Source organism: Nerophis ophidion, linkage group LG14 (genome assembly GCF_033978795.1).
Source record: "Nerophis ophidion isolate RoL-2023_Sa linkage group LG14, RoL_Noph_v1.0, whole genome shotgun sequence".
In the NCBI taxonomy this organism is placed as follows: domain Eukaryota; kingdom Metazoa; phylum Chordata; class Actinopteri; order Syngnathiformes; family Syngnathidae; genus Nerophis; species Nerophis ophidion.
This window is the reverse complement of record NC_084624.1, coordinates 37,720,721-37,740,279: the sequence shown is the minus strand read 5'-3', so window position 1 is coordinate 37,740,279 and position 19,559 is coordinate 37,720,721. Positions and strand designations below refer to the sequence as shown.

Genomic DNA, 19,559 nt, shown 5'->3' with positions numbered 1-19,559 from the left:
GATTTTTATTGATTATTGCCAGTTCACACGTCTAAATTAGACTCCGTGAATGTGTTGTGTGTGTATGTGAGAGGAGGTTATTGTAGTACACTTGAAGGGGCTTTGTTCTAAAAAGTCAAAAAAGATTAAGCAATCACAATATATTTGAATTATTTTTCAAAAAAATTCATCGTATAAATATTGCACTTTATGTTCACTTTTTAAATCACTAAATAAAACGCCTGAGTGCAAAAATCAGAGATCAGCAGCTTTTGCAAGTTTGGTACTACCTGCTGGTCACACTTAGTCATGACGACTGAAGCCTTTCTCTTTTTGACCTGCAGGAGGCGCCACTTGAATGGCTTTAAACACTTGGAAGAAAGAGGAACAAAAACATGACATCACTGGTCATGCGACATGTTAAATATCAAACTTTGTTTGACCTCGTAAACTTGTTCGGTCATGTGACAAACGTTCTTACTCTCTGAGGCGTGATACCAATGTGGTTGTGTCTCTGAGGCGTGATATCAATGTGGGCGTGTCTCTGAGGCGTGACATCACGTTGTGTTTTGCATGAGGACTTCTCAAGTCATGTTGTATTGCGTTGGTGTTTTTAGTCCAACTTCCAGCTCCACTAAAACCTTCTTTACTAAAGATAAGTACCGTCATCACAACATCATCACTCGTCGGCCACATGGAACGCCGCCATTAGCTGGTCCAAGTCCTTGAGTTTGGCGGCCTGAAACAACTCGGGTTGGTCCATCATGGAGACGGCGATCCGTAAAGCTGCCCAGATATTGGCAGACATCTGGTTTTGATTGCAGCTCTGGCTCCGTCTTTGCTGATTCAAGGCCATCAAGAGGTTGGTGACTGCCACTCTGCGGGCCAGACCCGGTGAGACCGGTTACACGTGAGATCATCAAAACTCAGCTGGAGTCTAGCATTCTGTGCGGTTTTTAAGAAGCGGTACCTGTGAGCCCCCAGGTTGATGCAGCTGATGCCCAGATTGTACCTGGACCGGATGAAACCGGGCTGCAGCTCCAGAGCTCGAGTGTACGCCTCTACCGCCTCCTCGCTCCGATTCCCGTTGGCCAGAGTGGCGCCCAGACGATTCCACAGAAGGTAGTCCTGGTGCAACAAAAAACCCTCATCAGGTTCTGGTGAGCTCTATAAGTGAATGTATGCTGATGTCACCTGGGGTGTGACAGACAGCGCCTCACTGAAAGCCTCCACCGCCTTGTCGAAGTCACAACTCAGATTGAACAGAACTCCAAGTCCCGTCTGGAGGTCCGGATCCACCTGGTCCACGTTCAACTCAACCGCCTCCTGGAAGACCTGCAACACGTCTTGCAACGTACCACTGGACACACACATAATACGCACTAGTTATACTGTATGTGAATGGACAGACTTGTTTATGTGATATGTGTATGCAAATAGAGAGACTTGTTTACATGTGTATGTATATGAAGGGACAGACTTGTTTACATGATGCGTAAATACAAATGGACAGACTTGCTTACATGATGTGTGTGTATGCAAATGGACAGACTTGTTTACATGGCACATGAATGCGAATGGACAGACTTGTTTACATGATGCGTGTATATGAATGGACAGACTTGCGGACCTGATGCTTGTATATGAATGGACAGACTTGTTTACATGATGAGTGTATGTGAATGGACAGACTTGTTTACATTATTTGTTTACATGGCACATGAATGTGGATGAACAGACTTGTTTACATGGTGCGTGTATATGGCAAGACAGACTTGCTTACATGATGCGTGAATATGAATGGACAGACTTGATGGGTGTATTTGAATGGACGGACAGACTTGCTTACATGATGCGTGTATATAAAGGGACAGACTTGCTTACATGATGCGTGTATATGAATGGACAGACTTGATGGGTGTATTTGAATGGACAGAGACTTGCTTACATGATGCGTGTATATAAAGGGACAGACTTGTTTACATGATGCGTGTATATGAATGGACAGACTTGATGGGTGTATTTGAATGGACAGACAGACTTGCTTACATGATGCGTGTATATAAAGGGACAGACTTGTTTACATGATGCGTGTATATGAATAGACAGACTTGATGGGTGTATTTGAATGGACAGACAGACTTGCTTACATGATGCGTGTATATAAAGGGACAGACTTGTTTACATGATGCGTGTATATGAATGGACAGACTTGATGGGTGTATTTGAATGAACAGACAGACTTGCTTACATGATGCGTGTATATAAAGGGACAGACTTGCTTACATGATGTGTATATATGAATGGACAGACTTGATGGGTGTATTTGAATGGACAGAAAGACTTGCTTACATGATGCGTGTAAATAAAGGGACAGACTTGCGCACATGATGCGTGTATATGAATGGACAGACTTGATGGGTGTATTTGAATGGACAGACAGACTTGCTTACATGATGCGTGTATATAAAGGGACAGACTTGTTTACATGATGCGTAAATACAAATGGACAGACTTGTTTACATGATATGTGTATGCAAATGGACAGACTTGTTTACATGGCACATGAATGCAAATAGACAGACTTGTTTACATGATGCGTGTATATGAATGGACTGACTTGATGGGTGCATTTGAATGGACAGACAGACTTGCTTACATGATGCGTGTATATAAAGGGACAGACTTGTTCACATGATGCGTGTATATGACTGGACAGACTTGCGCACATGATGCGTGTATATGAATGGACAGACTTGATGGGTGCATTTGAATGGACGGACAGACTTGCTTACATGATGCGTGTATATAAATTGACAGACTTGCTTACATGATGCGTGAATATGAATGGACAGACTTGATGGGTGTATTTGAATGGACAGACAGACTTGCTTACATGATGCGTGTATATAAAAGGGACAGACTTGCGCACATGATGCGTGTATATGAATGGACAGACTTGATGGGTGTATTTGAATGGACAGACAGACTTGCTTACATGATGCGTGTATATAAAGGGACAGACTTGTTCACATGTTGCGTAAATACAAATGGACATGTTTACATGATATGTGTATGCAAATGGACAGACTTGTTTACATGATGCGTGTATATGAATGGACAGACTTGTTTACATGATGCGTGTATGTGAATGGACAGAGTTGTTTACATTACTTGTTTACATGGCACATGAAAGCGGATGGACAGACTTGTTTACATGGTGCGTGTATATAACTGGACAGACTTGCGGACATGATGCTTGTATATGAATGGACAGACTTGTTTACGTGATGGGTGAATTTGAATGGACAGACTTATTTACATGATGCGTGTATATGAATGGACAGACTTGTTTACATGACCTATGATTGCGAATGGACAGATTTGTTTAAATGACATGTGAATACGAATGGACAGACTTGTTCACATGATGTGTGTATGCGAATGGACGGACTTGTTTACATGATGCGTGTATATGAATGGACAGACTTGTTTACATGATGCGTGTATGTGGATGGACAGACTTGTTTACATTACTTGTTTACATGGCACATGCATGCGGATGGACAGACTTGTTTACATGGTGCGTGTATATGACTGGACAGACTTACGGACATGATGCTTGTATATGAATGGACAGACTTGTTTACGTGATGGGCGAATTTGAATGGACAGACTTGTTTAAATGATGCGTGTATATGAATGGACAGACTTGTTTACATGACCTATGATTGCGAATGGACAGATTTGTTTAAATGACACGTGAATGCGAATGCACAGACTTGTTCACATGATGTGTGTATGCGAATGGACATGTGTGTTTACATGGCACATGAATCCCGAATGCAGCTGAAATAGGCTCCAGCACTCCCGCGACCCCGAACGGGACAAGCGGTAGGAAATGGATGGAGGGATGGATGAATGTGAATGGACAGACTTGCTCACATGATGCTCATATTGGAATGGACAGACTTGCTCACACATGACGCGTGTATATGAATGGACAGATTTGCCCTCATGATGTGTATATAGGAATGGACAAACTTGCTCACATGATGCATGTATATGAATGGACAGATTTGCCCTCATGATGCGTATATAGGAATGGACAGACTTGCTCACATGATGTGTGTATGTGAATTGACAGACTTGCTCACATTATGTGTGTATGTGAATAGACAGATTTGCTCACATGATGCGTATATAGGAATGGACAGACTTGCTCACATGATGCGTGTATATGAATGGACAGATTTGCCCACATGATGCGTGTATAGGAATGGACAGACTTGCTCAGATGATGCGTGTATGTGAATAGACAGATTAGCTCACATGGTGCATATATAGGAATAGACAGACTTGCTCACATGATGCGTATATAGGAATGGACAGACTTGCTCACATGATGTGTGTATGTGAATGGACAGACTTGCTCACATGATGCGTGTATATGAATGGACAGACTTGCTCACATGATGCGTGTATGTGAAGGGACAGACTTGTGTACGTGAAGGGCATAGGCAAATGGCCAGACTTGTTGAGGTGATGCGTGTAAACAAATTGACTGGCTCGTTAACATGATGTGTATGCGAATGCGAATGTAAAGACTTGTTTATATGATGTGTGTATACGAATGGACAGACTTGCAAAATTATAATTTCATTTTATAAAGTCACATGACATGATGCTCCTACCTGGGTGGAGTTGAGGACTGTATGAGGTGGGTGTAGCGAGGGTTGTGTTTCACCCACTGGTAGAGGGCGCCGCAGGCGTGGCGTGGCAGGCCGCTGTTGGTGAAGCTGACCGCCAACGCCATGAGCGCCTGAAGGTTGTCGGGGCGGATCTCCAGACACCTGTGGGACAGGGGGCACTCCATCAGACAGCCTGAGGGGCTGTGTGGAGGCGGAGTTACCATTGGACCCACCTCTGCAATGACGCGATGGCAGCCTGTTCGTTCTCGTTCTCGGCCTGAGTCGTACCCAGAACTTGCCAGGCCTGGCAGGGCCAAGGTCAAAAATCAAGTCAAGACCCAGAGCGCGGGCGGGTTGCGTATTAAGAAGACGGCCTGTGGCTCACCTCAGAGTCCAGCGGATCCTGTAAGATGGCCGCCTCCAGCAACAGGACGGCGTCATTTAAATCTCCCTCGCCAACTTTGTCCTGAGCCTCGGCGAAGACGCCTTCGCGGTTTTTATACGGATTGTTGGCGCTGAAACTGTAAGGCTGACAGACACGTAGCAACATCAAATGTCCCACTCTTACTACCGACCCTGACCTCACCACAGCACTCAAATATCCCATCATTATACAGAAGTTGAACGCAACACATATGGCAGTCATATGACCCGAGACAGGCTCACAGATGCGTGTTGTCATGGTGACGTTAGATCAGGGGTCACCAACGCGGTGCCCGCGGGCACAAGGTAGCCCGCAAGGACCAGATGAGTCACCCGCTGGCCTGTTCTAAAAATAGCTCAAATAGCAGCACTTACCAGTGAGCTGCATCTATTTTCTAAATTGTATTTATTTACTAGCAAGCCGGTCTCGCTTTGCTTGACATTTTTAATTTTAAGAGAGACAATTAACTCAAATAGAATTTGAAAATCCAAGAAAATATTTTAAAGCCCTGACCCCGCCTTCTGCCCGATTGTAGCTGAGATAGGCACAAGCGCCCCCTGCGACCCCAAAGGCAATAAGCAGTAGAAAATGGTTGGATGGATGGATGGTCTTCACTTGTTTGAATAAATTCACTTATTTTTTTACTTTGCTTCTTATAACTTTCAGAAAGACAATTTTAGGATTTTTAAACACATATACCTTTTTACCTTTTAAATTCCTTCCTCTTCTTTCCTGACAATTTAAATCAATGTTCAAGTAAATAGATTTTTTTTATTGTAAAGAATAATTAAAAAAAAATAATTTAATTCTTCATTTTAGCGTCTGTTTTTTCGACGAAGAATATTTGTGAAATATTTCTTCAAACTTACCTTGATTAAAATTAAAAAAAAATATTCTGGCAAATCTAAAAAATCTGTATAATCAAATTTAAGTCTTATTTCAAAGTCTTTAGAATTTCATATAAAATTTTTGTACTGGAAAATCTAGAAGAAATAATGATTTGTCTTTGTTAGAAGTATAGCTTGGCCCAATGTGTTATATAATATAACAAAGTGCGGATTGGACTTTAACCTATTTAATACATGTCATCAAAATTCTAAAATTAATCTTAATCAGGAAAAATTACTAATGATGTTCCATAAATTCTTATTTTAATTTTTTCAAAAAGATTCGAATTGGCTAGTTTTTCTCTTAATTTTTTTCGTTTGAAATTTTAATTTTAAAGAGTCGAAATTGAAGATAAACTATGTTTCAAAATTAAATTTTCATTTTTTTCATATTTTCTGCTCTTTTAAAAACATTATTACCTACAAAAAACCTTCCGTAAAAGGAAAAAAAATGTACAACGGAATGACAGACAGAAATACCCATTTTTTTTATATATGTATAGATTTATTTATTAAAAGGTAAATTGAGCAAATTGGCTATTTCTGGCAATTTATTTAAGTGTGTATCAAACTGGTAGCCCTTCGCATTAATCAGTACCCAAGAAGTAGCTCTTGGTTTCAAAAAAGTTGGTGACCCCTGCGTTAGATGATATTTATTACCGCTTTACCTTTCCCACAGGTGAGATGGTGGGCAGAGTCAGCTTCTGACTCTCCGTCTCCTCTAGCCAGTTCCTGCGAGCAAGCTCCTCCCACTCCGCCTGCATCTTGTCCCAGAATTGCGTGTCCGACTGAAACGTGCACACACATACACAGGTGAGCCGTGGCTAGGAAGATGACGGCGATGAGGGTGAGAGGAAGTGCTTTATCATCAGAAGCGATTCCAAAAGAACGATCTGGAATGTTTTCTACGCAACTGAAAACGTGCACACAAGGTGTGTATGTGTACGTGTGTGCGCACGTGTGCAAGAGTACCTCCACAGCAGCCTTGGCTTTCACAAACTCGTCCTCCAGCGACTCGTTTTTAGCTAAGAGCGAGAAAGTCCGTCTACGACACGAGGACAAGTCACTGTCCTGCAGACACAAAGTCAAACGGTTTTGCCCAAGGGTCTCTAAACCAGTGTTTTTCAACCACTGTGCCGCGCTAGTGTGCCGTGAGATACAGTCTGGTGTGCCGTGGGAAATTGTGTAATTTCACCTATGTGGGGTAAAAATATTTTTTGCAAACCAGTAATTGTAGTCTGCAAATAATGTGCCGTTGTTGGGTGTCTATGCCATACTTGCCAACCCTCCTGGATTTTCCGGGAGACTCCCGAAATTCAGCGCCTCTCCCGAAAACTTCCCGGAAGAAATTTTCTCCCGAAATTCAGGCGGAGCTGGAGGCCACGCCCCCTCCAGCTCCATGCGGACCTGAGTGGGGACAGCCTGTTTTCACGTCTGCTTTCCCACTATATAAACAGCTTGCCTGCCCAATCACGTTACAACATCTACGGATTTTAATAAAAAACTGCACACACAAGGAGACGAAGCAGAAGAACGAGGAAGTTACAGCCATGGCAACGCTGTCGACGAGCAAAATGAAGAAATACGCTCCAAAACGAATGGAAACAAGAATTTCAGTTTATCCAGGAGAGTTCGAAGGGGAAGGACTATGTTGCCTGTAAATTTTGTAGAACAGACTTCTCCATTGAACACGGTGGCCGAACGGATATACTCAGTCATGAACGGTCAGCGAAGCACAAAGCGTCCGCAGCGCAGCATCGTTCACAACCCAGTATTATGGGTAAAAATGGAGAACCGATGGTGTAACTTATGCTGAGACAAAGATGGCTATGCTGATAGCTGGAAGCAACACCCCGTTCTCTTTTGCGGATGTCTACAACAAATCCGTGAAGGATATGTTCCCAGATTCGGAGATCGCTCGACAATACGCAAATGGCAGAACAAAGGTTACTCAACTAGTGAAAGGTAAGTGTTGTTGTTGTTTTTTCAGTAACCAGCAAGCATAGTACAGTTAGTAGAACAACTGTGTTTTCATTACTGTGCATTTGATAGGTGTCGTCTGATATTCAACTATTTCTTTTATTTATATATATATAATAAAATAAATATATATTCACTGAAAGTCAAGTATTTCATAAATATATATATATATATATATATATATATATATATATATATATATATATATATATATATATATGAAGTACTTGAGTTGGTGAATTGTAGCTGTAAATATACTCCTTCCATCTTAACCACGCCCCCTCGCCCCCGACCACGCCTACGCTCCACCCCCGACCACGCCCCCCACCTCCCGAAAGTATGGTCGGTGCTGGCCAGAGCTCAGCAGAGTAAGCGTGTTATACTCTTCAAAATCAGTAGGTGGCAGCCGGTCGCTATTTGCTTTGTAGATGTCATAAACACGTTGTGTTTGTCGATCACAAAATGCAGACAACAGCAAGAGGCAGTATGCAGGTGAAAAGTTATGTAATGTTTAAACCAAAAATAAACAAAAGCAAAGTGCCCCTAAGAAAGGGCATTGAAGCTTAGGGAAGACTTAGCTGAACGAACCTAAAACTGAACCGGCTACAAAGTAAACAAAAACAGAATGCTGGATGACAGCAAAGACTTACAGCGTGTGGAGCAAAGACGGCGTCCTCAAAGTACATCCGAACACGACATGACACTCAACAATGTCCCCACAAAGAAGGATAGCAACAACTTAAATAGCCTTGAATGTTAAAACAAAGCAAAAGCGGGGAACAGCGCTCAAAGGAAGACATGAAATTGCTACAGGAAAATGCCAACAAAACAGGTAAAGCCACCAAAATAGGAGCGCTAGATAAGAACTAAAACACTACAGACGGAAAACAGCAAAAAACTCAAAATAAGTCAGGGCGTGACGTGACAGGTTGTGATAATACACCTACTTTGAGACAAGCTGTAGTTATGCATGGTTGGTTATGGTTTAAAGTCATATCCAACAGTTGCAACAATGACTTTTTTCTAACAGAGTTTCATTTTTTAATGATTTCCGCTAGTAGTGTGCCTCCAAATTTTTTCAATGAAATAAAAGTGCCTCGGCTCAAAAAAGGTTGAAAAACACTGGTCTAAACTACTCACACAAAGACAATAGTGCAGTCTCGTTGCAATAGCAAACAGCTTATGCAGCATCATACAACCTGTCCGGACGACTCCAAGTCCAAATCGTCTAACGACTTGTCCCTCTGAAGGTGGCTTTCAAATTCGCACCTGGAGGTGAGGCAAGGTGTGTTGTCAATTCCTGAACCTCTGGGCTGCCCAAACCGTAACATAACAACTTTATGCCGTGCTCCTATAGCTCCAGCTTAAAGGCTTTACTGAAATTATTACAAAAATGATAACAGGACAGCATAAATACGTGGATTAATGGAGCACTTCAGTTATTACCATGAAACAAGCTTACCTAGTTACTACAACGTGACCACCATTTTGTCACGCAGATTCTAAGCTATGATGAAACGAGAAGCTTCTAGATACAATATTGTTGATTGATAAAAGCCGTTTTCATTTTTAAAATTGTAGTCTAGTGGATACTTCTGCAAACGAGTTCTTAAAGGCCTACTGAAATGAGATTTTCTATTCAAACGGGGATAGCAGGTCCATTCTATGTGTCATACTTGATAATTTCGCGATATTGCCATATTTTTGCTGAAAGGATTTAGTAGAGAACATTGACGATAAAGTTTGCAACTTTTGGTCGCTAATAAAAAAGCCTTGCCTGTAACGGAAGTAGCAGACGATGTGCGCGTGACGTCACGGGTTGTGGTGCTCTTCACATCTGAACATTGTTTACAATCATGGCCACCAGCAGTGAAAGCGATTAGGACCGAGAATGTGACGATTTCCCCATTTTTTGGAGCGAAAATGAAAGATTCGTGGCTGAGGAAAGTGAGAGTGAAGGACTAGAAAAAAAAAATTAAAGAAAAAAACTAGACAGCAGAGCAATTCAGTTGTTATTAGACAAATTTACAAATGTATAATTCTTGAAAATCCCTTATCTGCTTATTGTGTTACTAGTGTTTTAGTGAGATTATACGGTCGTACCTGTACAACCTGAAGGTCGGATGGGTGTGGCCACGGGTGTGGTGACCGCCAGTGTCTCCGAGGGAAGCCACGTTTCTTGACGAGGCGAAGGCACCACGATGCTTCCTCCACGTTGGAAGCATCCGACGGTCGGGGGCGGCCGGTGGGAGGAGGCTAGAGAGTCCGCAGCTGCCTCTTTGACAGGTGCAGGTGGAACAACGTAAGCTCTCCGCCCATGTCTACGGTAAGAGCCGACTTATTACCACCATTTTCTCACCGAAATCTGCCGGTTTACATGTGGTAGGGAACCATGTTCGCTTGACCGCTCTGTTCCATAGTAAAGCTTCACCGTCATCTTTTGGGAATGTAAACAAGGAAACATCGGCTGTGTTTGTGTTGCTAAAGGTGGCTGCAATACAACGCTTCCCACCTACATCTTTCTTCTTTGACGTCTCCATTGTTCAATGAACAAATTGCAAAAGATTCAGCAACACAGATGTCCATAATACTCTGGAATTATGCGATGAAAAGAGACGACTTATAGCTGTGAATGGTGCTGGACCAAAATGTCGTCTACAATTTGTGACGTCACGCGCACGTGTCATCATACCGCGACGTTTTAGCATGATACTTCTGCGCGAAATTTAAATTTGCAATTTAGTAAACTAAACCGGCCGTATTGGCATGTGTTGCAATGTTAAGATTTCATCATTGATATATAAACTATCAGACCGTGTGGTCGGTAGTAGTGGGTTTCAGTAGGCCTTTAAAAAAAAAGAGGAAAGGTAAAATGCCAATATTTTGGAATGAGATTTGTGTTAATTCGTTAGCCTGTTAGCATGACTCAACTAGCATCCTTTTTTCCGAGGAAGATCACATGTTTTACCATAGCAGCTCGCCCGCCTGGCCTCGTGTCTCACACCTCCTCCCGCCGTCATCTAGCTGGATGTTGCACTCGTCCCGCGTGTCCGACACTGAAAAGACAGCGAATGAAGACGCGCTGAAGCGGATTGTTCTACCCTGATCGGACTAAAAAGCTCAATCGTCACGGACCAGCGAACTCAAAGCTGTGATGGGATTACTTCCTGTCTGGGACTTCCTGACCTCCTCAAGTCACATGACAAGCTTTCCCTTCCTCTTTTAAAAAATTACCTGAGTCCGCTGAGGTCTTCGCTGGCATTCCGGGACCAGGAAGAAGACGATCCGCCTCCATCCGGATTGGTTCCGTTTGCTCAGATTCGGAGCTTTGGGTCCTCCTCATCAAGCTCCTCGTGTTATTCCCGCCTCCGCCCTCGCTGAGGTCCACCAGGTTCACAACTGTGGAGACAAGCACACAGACTTTGGTGGTCACACATGGCAGACTCACCTCCGAGCAAGGACTCAAAGCTTACCTGAGGCGTTGGATGCTTGGGGGCACATGGAAGCGGCAACATGACAGCTCTCAGACAGGAAGTCATCGATGGAAGGACTTAGCAGCGGTCGACTCTCTTGATGCTCGGCGACCAGCTGGAAGCAAGAACAGTAGTCTGTCATGCCAACTCCATTCCCACACAAGCCAGCACAGCAGCAAGTCGAACAATACGTTTCTGGAGTCCAAAATACTTTAGTGATGTCACTCTGAGCCCGGATGAGGTCCTAAATGGTCCATTGGTCATGAGGGCAGGGATTTAATCCTCAAAACAAAAGTGGGAATGTTTGTCAGAGGTTCCCGCTGGTCTTGCGTTGAGAAGACCTTGCGTCATAGTCCATCATGGTCACATTGGACATCTGACAGGAGACTCATTAGTGCTTCAGAGTTGCAGATGTGGCGGGGCAAGGACGAAGACGAGGTCAACCAGCTTATTGGGGTGGAGAGTGACATATGGACAGCTGGGACCTGCATCATTAGGCGTAGAACCTGGGGAGACGTGTACCCCCCATATTGAAGAAAGATGTATTAGTCCCATATCACGGAGGTATACCTGCATTTATTTCAAATATGCAGCACAGTGTCATGTGACTGACGGGCCTCTTCCTTCACAGCAGTGAGTGAGACGGAAGAGAGAGAGCAGGCTGGAGGGCGACACTAGCAGATGATCTGTTGAGACCAATGCAATGAAAGTGGCTTGTTTGTAACATATTGCCATATGTTTATAACCATTTACTCTAATTCTGGCATGGTCATTCATCCATTATTTAATTTCTAACTTGGTCAGTGTTCCCCAGTAACATCAACACAAGCTAAAATGTTTAGTCATCATCTTTTTCATGGACGCCCCTGCTTATTTCAGCAAGACAATGCCAAGCCACGTGTAACAACAGCGTGGCTTCGTAGTAAAAGAGTGCGGATACTAGACTGACCTGCCTGTAGTCCAGACCTGTCTCCCATTGAAAATGTGTTGTGCAATATGAAGCCTAAAATACCACAACGGAGACCCTGGACTGTTGCACAATTAAAGCTGTCCATCAAGCAAGAATGGGAAAAATTCCACCTGAAAAGCTTCAAAAATTGGTCTCCTCAGTTCCCAAACGTTTACTGAGTGTTGTTAGAAGGAAAGGCCATGTAACACAGTGGTAAAAATTGCTGCCATTAAATTATAAGTTAAATGATTATTTGCAAAAAAAAACACATTTCTCAGTTCGAACATTAAATATCTTGTCTTTGCAGTCTATTCAATTGAATATAAGTTGAAAAGGATTTGCAAATCATTGCATTCTTTTTTTATTTACGATTTACACAGCGTGCCAACATCACTGGTTTTGGGTTTCTTATTTTCAATATGCAAAGCATGTGAAAATACCTTCCAAACCAGTGGTTCTCAACCTTTTTTCAGTGATGTACCCCCCGTGAACATTTTTTTAATTCAAGAACCCCCTAATCAGAGCAAAGCATTTTTGGTTGGAAAAAAAGAGATAAAGAAGTAAATTATGGCATTATGTCATCAGTTTCTTATTAATTAAATTGTATAACAGTGCAAAATATTGCTCATTTGTAGTGGTCTTTCTTGAACTACCGGTATTTTGGAAAAAAAGATATAAAAATAACTAAAAACTTGCTGAAAAATAAACAAGTGATTCAATCATAAATAAAGATTTCTACACATAGAAGTAATCATCAACTTAAAGTGCCCACTTTGGGGATTGTAATAGAGATCCATCTGGATTCATGAACTTAATTCTAAACATTTCTTCACAAAAAAAAAAAAATCTTTAACATCAATATTTATAGAACATGACCACAAAAAAAATGAATATTGCATTTTTGCATTTCTTTTCACAGTTTATGAACTTACATTCATATTTTGTTGAAGTATTATTCAATAAATATATTCATGAAAGATTTTTGAATTGTTGTTATTTTTAGAATATTTTTAAAAAATCTCATGTACCGCTTGGCATACCTTCAAGTACCCCCCAGGGGTACGCATACCCCCATTTGAAAACCACTGGTCCAAACAATGGTGTGCCGTCAGGGCCAGCAAGGCCTTCTCTGCTGGCCTAACATAACCAGAAAACATGATCATAATTAAAGTTACAATTGTTTTTTTTATTTACTTTCCCTGAATATCCAAAATGATTCATATTCTCTTCATGTCATGTTATGCTCGTTCCAGTCCTGTTGTTTTTAGTTTTAGTTTGTATCCAATCAGAATTCAGCTAGCTTATGTTGCCATGCTGTACAAAATCTGTCAGACGCCTTCAGAATCAACAATGCTGGCGTCCGTGCGCTGTAAGTGAACGGGGACATACAGTGAAGTGAAGTGAAGTGAATTATATTTATATAGCGCTTTTATCGAGTGACTCAAAGCGCTTTACATAGTGAAACCCAATATCTAAGTTACATTTAAATCAGTGCGGGCTGATAGACAGTAGCGATAGTCAATCGGATCACAAGTTTTTGTCAATAAGGCCTTCTAGATGGCCTCATGTTGAACGCGTCCTGTGATTGGATATTCAACGGGACCGTTAGCGATGAATTTGAGAACACAGAGTTGAAAGACATTTGCGATCGCCAATCAGATCACAAGTGGCTGACAGTTGTTGTTCTGTTACAACTAAAAGTTGTAAACTCTTGTTGTTAAAGTGTGTCATGCTTGTCATTTAATTAATATTGTTACATGTGTATTTGTCGCAATCATGTGGTCAGGGCAGTTAATATATCTTTGAGAAATGTGTACTTTGAATCAAACTTTATTGCATAAGCCAATCAGAGCCATTTACGGTATATGTTTTAATTTCTGATGCATTTTAGTAGATTTTTTAAATGCGCCAGAAAATAACCTGTTTTGTATACTGTTGATGTGGTGTAATGCCCAGTAGGGTGTAAATGTGTCCCTGTATAGTATTTCTCCAGCAATGATCATGTGGTGACATCAATTATGGTATTTTGAGAGGTAATCATTGAAGTTGGAGATCACTGAAGGCCAAGGTGGGAAACGCATGGCCCGCCACTGCGTCTAATCATCACAAAAGGCCACAAGTTCAGACAGCCATTTATAATATTTTGCTCCGAATGTCTTCGGCAATTTCTGCTGATTCGGTGTCGGATGGTGTCACTGTGCGAATTTGTTTGCACTCTGCCCATATCAGCAGATCAGTCATACTGAGATGTGCTGTTTATCATTCACAACCCCATTGTAAGACATTAACACATATTTTTTTCTTTTATTTATGCTTTCGTAATCAAAAATACATTAAGAAAAAAAGGCTAACAATTATATTACGCCCACGAAGCCCTCTAAGTAAACATCCAAAAACCGTCAACGATAGATAGATAGATAGATAGATAGATAGATAGATAGATAGATAGATAGATAGATAGATAGATAGATAGATAGATAGATAGATAGATAGATAGATAGATAGATAGATAGATAGCACTTTATTGATTCCTTCAGGAGAGTTCCTTCAGTAAAATTAAAATTCCAGCAGCAGTGTACAGAGTTGAGATCAATTTAAAAAAGTAAAATGTAAATAATGGGGATTTAAATGGAAACAAAATAGAGAAATATTACAATAAGAATAAAAATAAAAAGCAACAATGGGAATAAAAATATAAAGGTAAAATAAGAATATAACAAGAGAAACTAGGCAGTAGTTATGAAAACGCATTGCACTGTTATTGTTTTGCATCCCCTGTCATCCTAGTACCCCCACCCCCCCCCCCACCCCCACCCCCCCATCCCCCAGAGAGGAGTTGTACAGTCTAATAGCGTGTGGGACAAAGGAGTTTTTGACTCCATTTACATGTTGTAACCTCAATATAAACCAAATTTTAGCGATATTGGTATCAGAAGCATTATTGCAGGCAAACTATTTTTTGCGGCGCATTGATAACAGTGAGGTAACGAGCTCATGCTGCTATATTGAGCAGGCGGTGTCCCGTTACTGCATGGCGTCTCAGCTGATGAAAGTTCGTTCTACATTATAAATCATGCCTTTCAAAAAATTTGAATATAGTAGAGTTTTAGAATAAAAAAAAAATAGAACAAACACATTCTGAAAATATTACAATACTAATATAGAAAAAATACCGGCAGTGGTCAAGTTTAGTTCTATTAAGGAAATAAGAGAGTGAATGAATATTTATAAATGAATACATTTATATATGTATACAATTGGGTTTTCTTTTGTATTATTTTTTTTAATGAATTAAGTAACGTTTATGACAACCTTTTTCCAAAACACGATATAAAAAGTGGGATATAACAGGATAATGAATACATTTATCATTTGTTTACAAAACTATTACAAAAAAGTGTGACCCCAAAAATTTACTATGGGACCCTATTTTTATGACTTGACATTTTGAAAATTCCTAGCTCCAAAAACTGATGGAGTATTAGTGCGTGCAAAACAGCAGCAGACGGCTGTGGTCTATGTGCCGATTCTAATACTAATCAAATTATCATCCCGGGGGCCATAGATAATTAATTCCCGGGCCGAATCTGGCCCGCGGGCCTTGACTTTGACACGTAGGTTCTAAGAAAAACCAAACAGTCCAGTTGCGATTGGATGCCCTGAGATATTACTTGTTGAGCGCTTAATAGTGCAACATGATGCTTAGTGTTTCACTAAAGCTGGATCTGTTTAGCACACAGCTTATAAAACTTGGTTTATCTTCCTTATATACAGACCTAAAAATACGAGATTCTGGATCACAATTTTTCCCAAAGTAATTGTCCATTTAATTAGCATTGTTGTTAACAAAAGGGATATGTGGTTCCCACCAGGATGTCTTTGAGTGTTATAAACAAGATAGCTTCTATATGATAATCTGTATGATAATTACATTTAAATATAGAGGCAATTTGTTTTTTCCACTATGTTGGTACTTTAAGTTTGAAAAAAAACAAACATGTATATATATATATATATATATATATATATATATATATACACACACACACACACACACACACAGTTGCTGTTCATATTATTAGAATATCATGAAAAAGTTTATTTATTTAATTAATTATATTCAGAACGTGAAATTTACAGATTATATCAATTCATTACACACAGTGATATATTTGAAATGTTTATTTCTTTAAATTTTGATGATTAGTACTGACAATTACTGAAAATCCCAAATTCAGTATCTCAGAAAATTTGAATATTAGTTACGACTAGTGCCAAAAAATATTTTTTAGAAATGTGGGCCAACTGAAAAGTATGAACATGGAAAATTTCAGCATGTACGGAAATCAATACTTAGTTGCAGCTCCTTTTGCCTGAATTGCTGCAGCAATACGGCGTGGCATGGAGTCCACCAGTCTGTTGCACTCCTCAGGTGTTATGAGAGCCGAGGTTGCTTTGATAGTGGCCTTCAGCTCTTCAGCATTCTTGGGTCTGGCATCTCGCATCTTCCACTTCACAATACCCCATAGGTTTTCTATGGGGTTAAGGTCAGGTGAGTTTGCAGGCCATTCAAGAACAGGGATACCATGGTCCTTAAACCAGGTACTGGTAGATTTGGCACTGTGTGCAGGTGCCAAGTCATGTTGGAAAATGAAATCTTCACCTCCATAAAATTGGTCCGCGGCAGGCAGCATAAAGTGTTGTAAAACTTCCTGGTAGACTGCTGCATTGCCCCTAGACCTCAGGAAACACAGTGGACCAACACCAGTAGATGACATGGCACCCCAGACCATTACCGATTGTGGAAATTTGACACTGGACTTCAGGCAACGTGGATTCTGTGCCTCTCCTGTCTTCCTCCAGACTCTGGGACCTTGATTTCCAAAGGAGATACAAAATTTACTTTCATCTGAAAACATAACTTTGGACCACTCAGCAGCAGTCCAGTCCTTTTTGTCTTGAGCCCAAGGCGAGACGCTTTTGACATTGTCTCTTATTCAAGAGTGGCTTTACACAAGGAATGCGACAGCTGAAGCCCATATCTTGCATACGTTGGTGCGTGGTGGTTCTTGAAGCACTGACTCCAGCTGCAGTCCACTCTTTGTGGATCTCCCCCACATTTTTTAATCGGTTTTGTTTGACAATCCTCTCCAGGGTGTGGTTATCCCTCTTGCTTGTACACTTTTTTCTACCACATCTTTGTCTTCCCTTCGCCTCTCTATTAATGTGCTTGGACACGGAGCTCTGGGAACATCCAACCTCTTTGGCAATGACCTTTTGTGTCTTGCCCTCCTTCTTTAAAGTATCAATGGTCATCTTTTGGACAGTTGTCAAGTCAGCAGTCTTCCGCATGATTGTGTGTCATACAGAATCAAAACGAGAGACCATTTAAAGACTTTTCCGGTCTGTCATTCCGTCGTACATTTTTTTTCCTTTTACGGAAATTTTTTTGTAGGGAATAAATGATGAAAAAAACACTTAACTGAACTTTTTAAAAGAGGAGAAAACACGAAAAAAAATGAAAATTAAATTTTGAAAGGTAGTTTAGCTTCAGTTTCGACTCTTTAAAATTCAAAATTTAACTGAAAAAAATGAAGAGAAAAACTAGCTAATTCAAATCTTTTTGAAAAAATTAAAAAAAGAATATATAGAACATCATTGGTAATTTTTCCTGATTAAGATTAATTTTAGAATTTTGATGACATGTTTTGAATAGGTTAACATCCAATCTGCACTTTGCTATAATATACAACACAATGGGCCAAGCTATATTTCAAACAAAGACAAATCATAATTTCTTCTAGATTTTCCAGAACAACATTTTTAAATGAAATTCAAAAGACTTTGAAATAAGATTTAAATTTGATTCTACATATTTTCTAGATTTGCCAGAATAATTGTTTTTGAATTTTAATCATAGTAAGTTTGAAGAAATATTTCACAATTATTCTTCGTCAAACAAACAGAAGCTAAAATGAAGAATTAAATTTTAAAAATGGTATTATTCTTTACAATAAAAAAAAATCAATTTACTTGAACATTGATTTAAATTGTCAGGAAAGAAGAGAAATGAATTTAAAAGGTAAAACGGTATATGTGTTTAAAAATCCTAAAATCATTTTTAAGGTTGTATTTTTTCTCTAAAATTGTCTTTCTGAAAGTTATAAGAAGCAAAGTAAAAAAATTAATGAATTCATTTAAACGAGTGGAGACCAAGTCTTTAAAATATTTTCAAATTCCATTTGAGTTTTGTCTCTCTTAGAATTAAAAATGTCAAGCAAAGCGAGACCAGCTTGCTAGTAAATAAATACAATTTAGAAAATAGAGGCAGCTCACTGGTAAGTGCTGCTATTTGAGCTATTTTTAGAACAGGCCAGCTGGCAACTCATCTGGTCCTTACGGGCTACCTGGTGCCCGCGGGCACCGCGTTGGTGACCACTGCTATATATTATATTATGTTTTCTTTTAGTAGCGATTGGTGTGAGTGTGTGTTCAACGCTGAACTCATTCCTACTCTCCAAAATAGCGTACAGTAAAGCTAACATATGTTTTTAAACGTACATCTTAATGATGCAATTAGCTAGCTAACATGCAATTTGCCAATCAGTGCAGAAAAGCGATGCTGTCGTCAATGCCAACCTTGGTTGTCCTGGCGAGGAAGGGAGCTCCTTCTGCTGACATCTTCTTAGCAGGACGCTCCATCAGCACCATCGCAGCGACCCTTTGCCCTTTGCCCTACGACACACACGTGACGTCTTCGTCTTTCCCGTACTTGTCCAGAAGCCCCGCCCCCCAAACAGCAATTGCCATCGACAGGAAGTGATGTCATTAAACAGTAGGTAAGACTCAATGTATTCATCACTAAAACCTCATGAAAGCTGGCTGCACCCACGCATAATTCAGAGGGGAAGGTTAGTGATTATCAGCTGATCAGCAAATCAATCGATTAATAAAAGCAAACAGAGGAAGTCACGTGATAGTCTCACCTGGCCCTGGTACATGATTCTGCTTCAGGCAGGTAAATTCATCGAAAGCAAACTACCTCTCTGTTCGTGTTCCGGTCTTGAAAATCCACAAGCTCCCCTTTGAGCGGTCAGTTCGGGTTCTGAGCTCTTCGATGCGCGATTATCTTCTGCTCGCGCTTGGCTGCGGAGGGCGGTACGACAACAAACCGAC

The 19,559-nt window shown here is 40.6% G+C and overlaps 1 protein-coding gene across 4 annotated transcripts; it reads right to left on the bottom strand.

The window, feature by feature from the left end:
* On the bottom strand, window positions 1–19,559 carry pex5lb (peroxisomal biogenesis factor 5-like b). 4 transcript variants are annotated; one of them, XM_061920629.1, is made up of 14 exons: window positions 19,370–19,559; window positions 19,023–19,118; window positions 11,435–11,549; window positions 11,196–11,360; window positions 10,930–11,017; window positions 9,161–9,230; window positions 6,954–7,052; window positions 6,650–6,769; window positions 5,056–5,199; window positions 4,904–4,974; window positions 4,674–4,832; window positions 1,174–1,339; window positions 950–1,107; window positions 1–857 (listed from the first exon to the last, which is right to left on the bottom strand). In XM_061920629.1, exons 1-14 carry the CDS (start codon window positions 19,382–19,384, stop codon window positions 659–661), a joined length of 1,665 nt encoding a protein of 554 aa, XP_061776613.1. In that variant the 5' UTR covers window positions 19,385–19,559; the 3' UTR covers window positions 1–658. The 4 variants fall into 4 exon arrangements, with proteins under 4 accessions (XP_061776613.1, XP_061776614.1, XP_061776615.1 ...); XM_061920630.1 differs by having other exon boundaries at window positions 19,426–19,509; XM_061920631.1 differs by lacking the exon at window positions 19,023–19,118 and having other exon boundaries at window positions 3–857; window positions 19,370–19,558.

What these genes read in the sequence shown, in the direction of transcription:
- pex5lb (XM_061920629.1), bottom strand. An exon ending in AAGCCAAGGCTGCTGTGGAG is followed by an intron (nt 6,770 to 6,953) that starts GTACTCTTGCAC and finishes TGCACGTTTCAG; the next exon opens with TCGGACACGCAATTCTGGGA. An exon ending in CCATCTCACCTGTGGGAAAG is followed by an intron (nt 5,200 to 6,649) that starts GTAAAGCGGTAA and finishes CGTGTCTGTCAG; the next exon opens with CCTTACAGTTTCAGCGCCAA.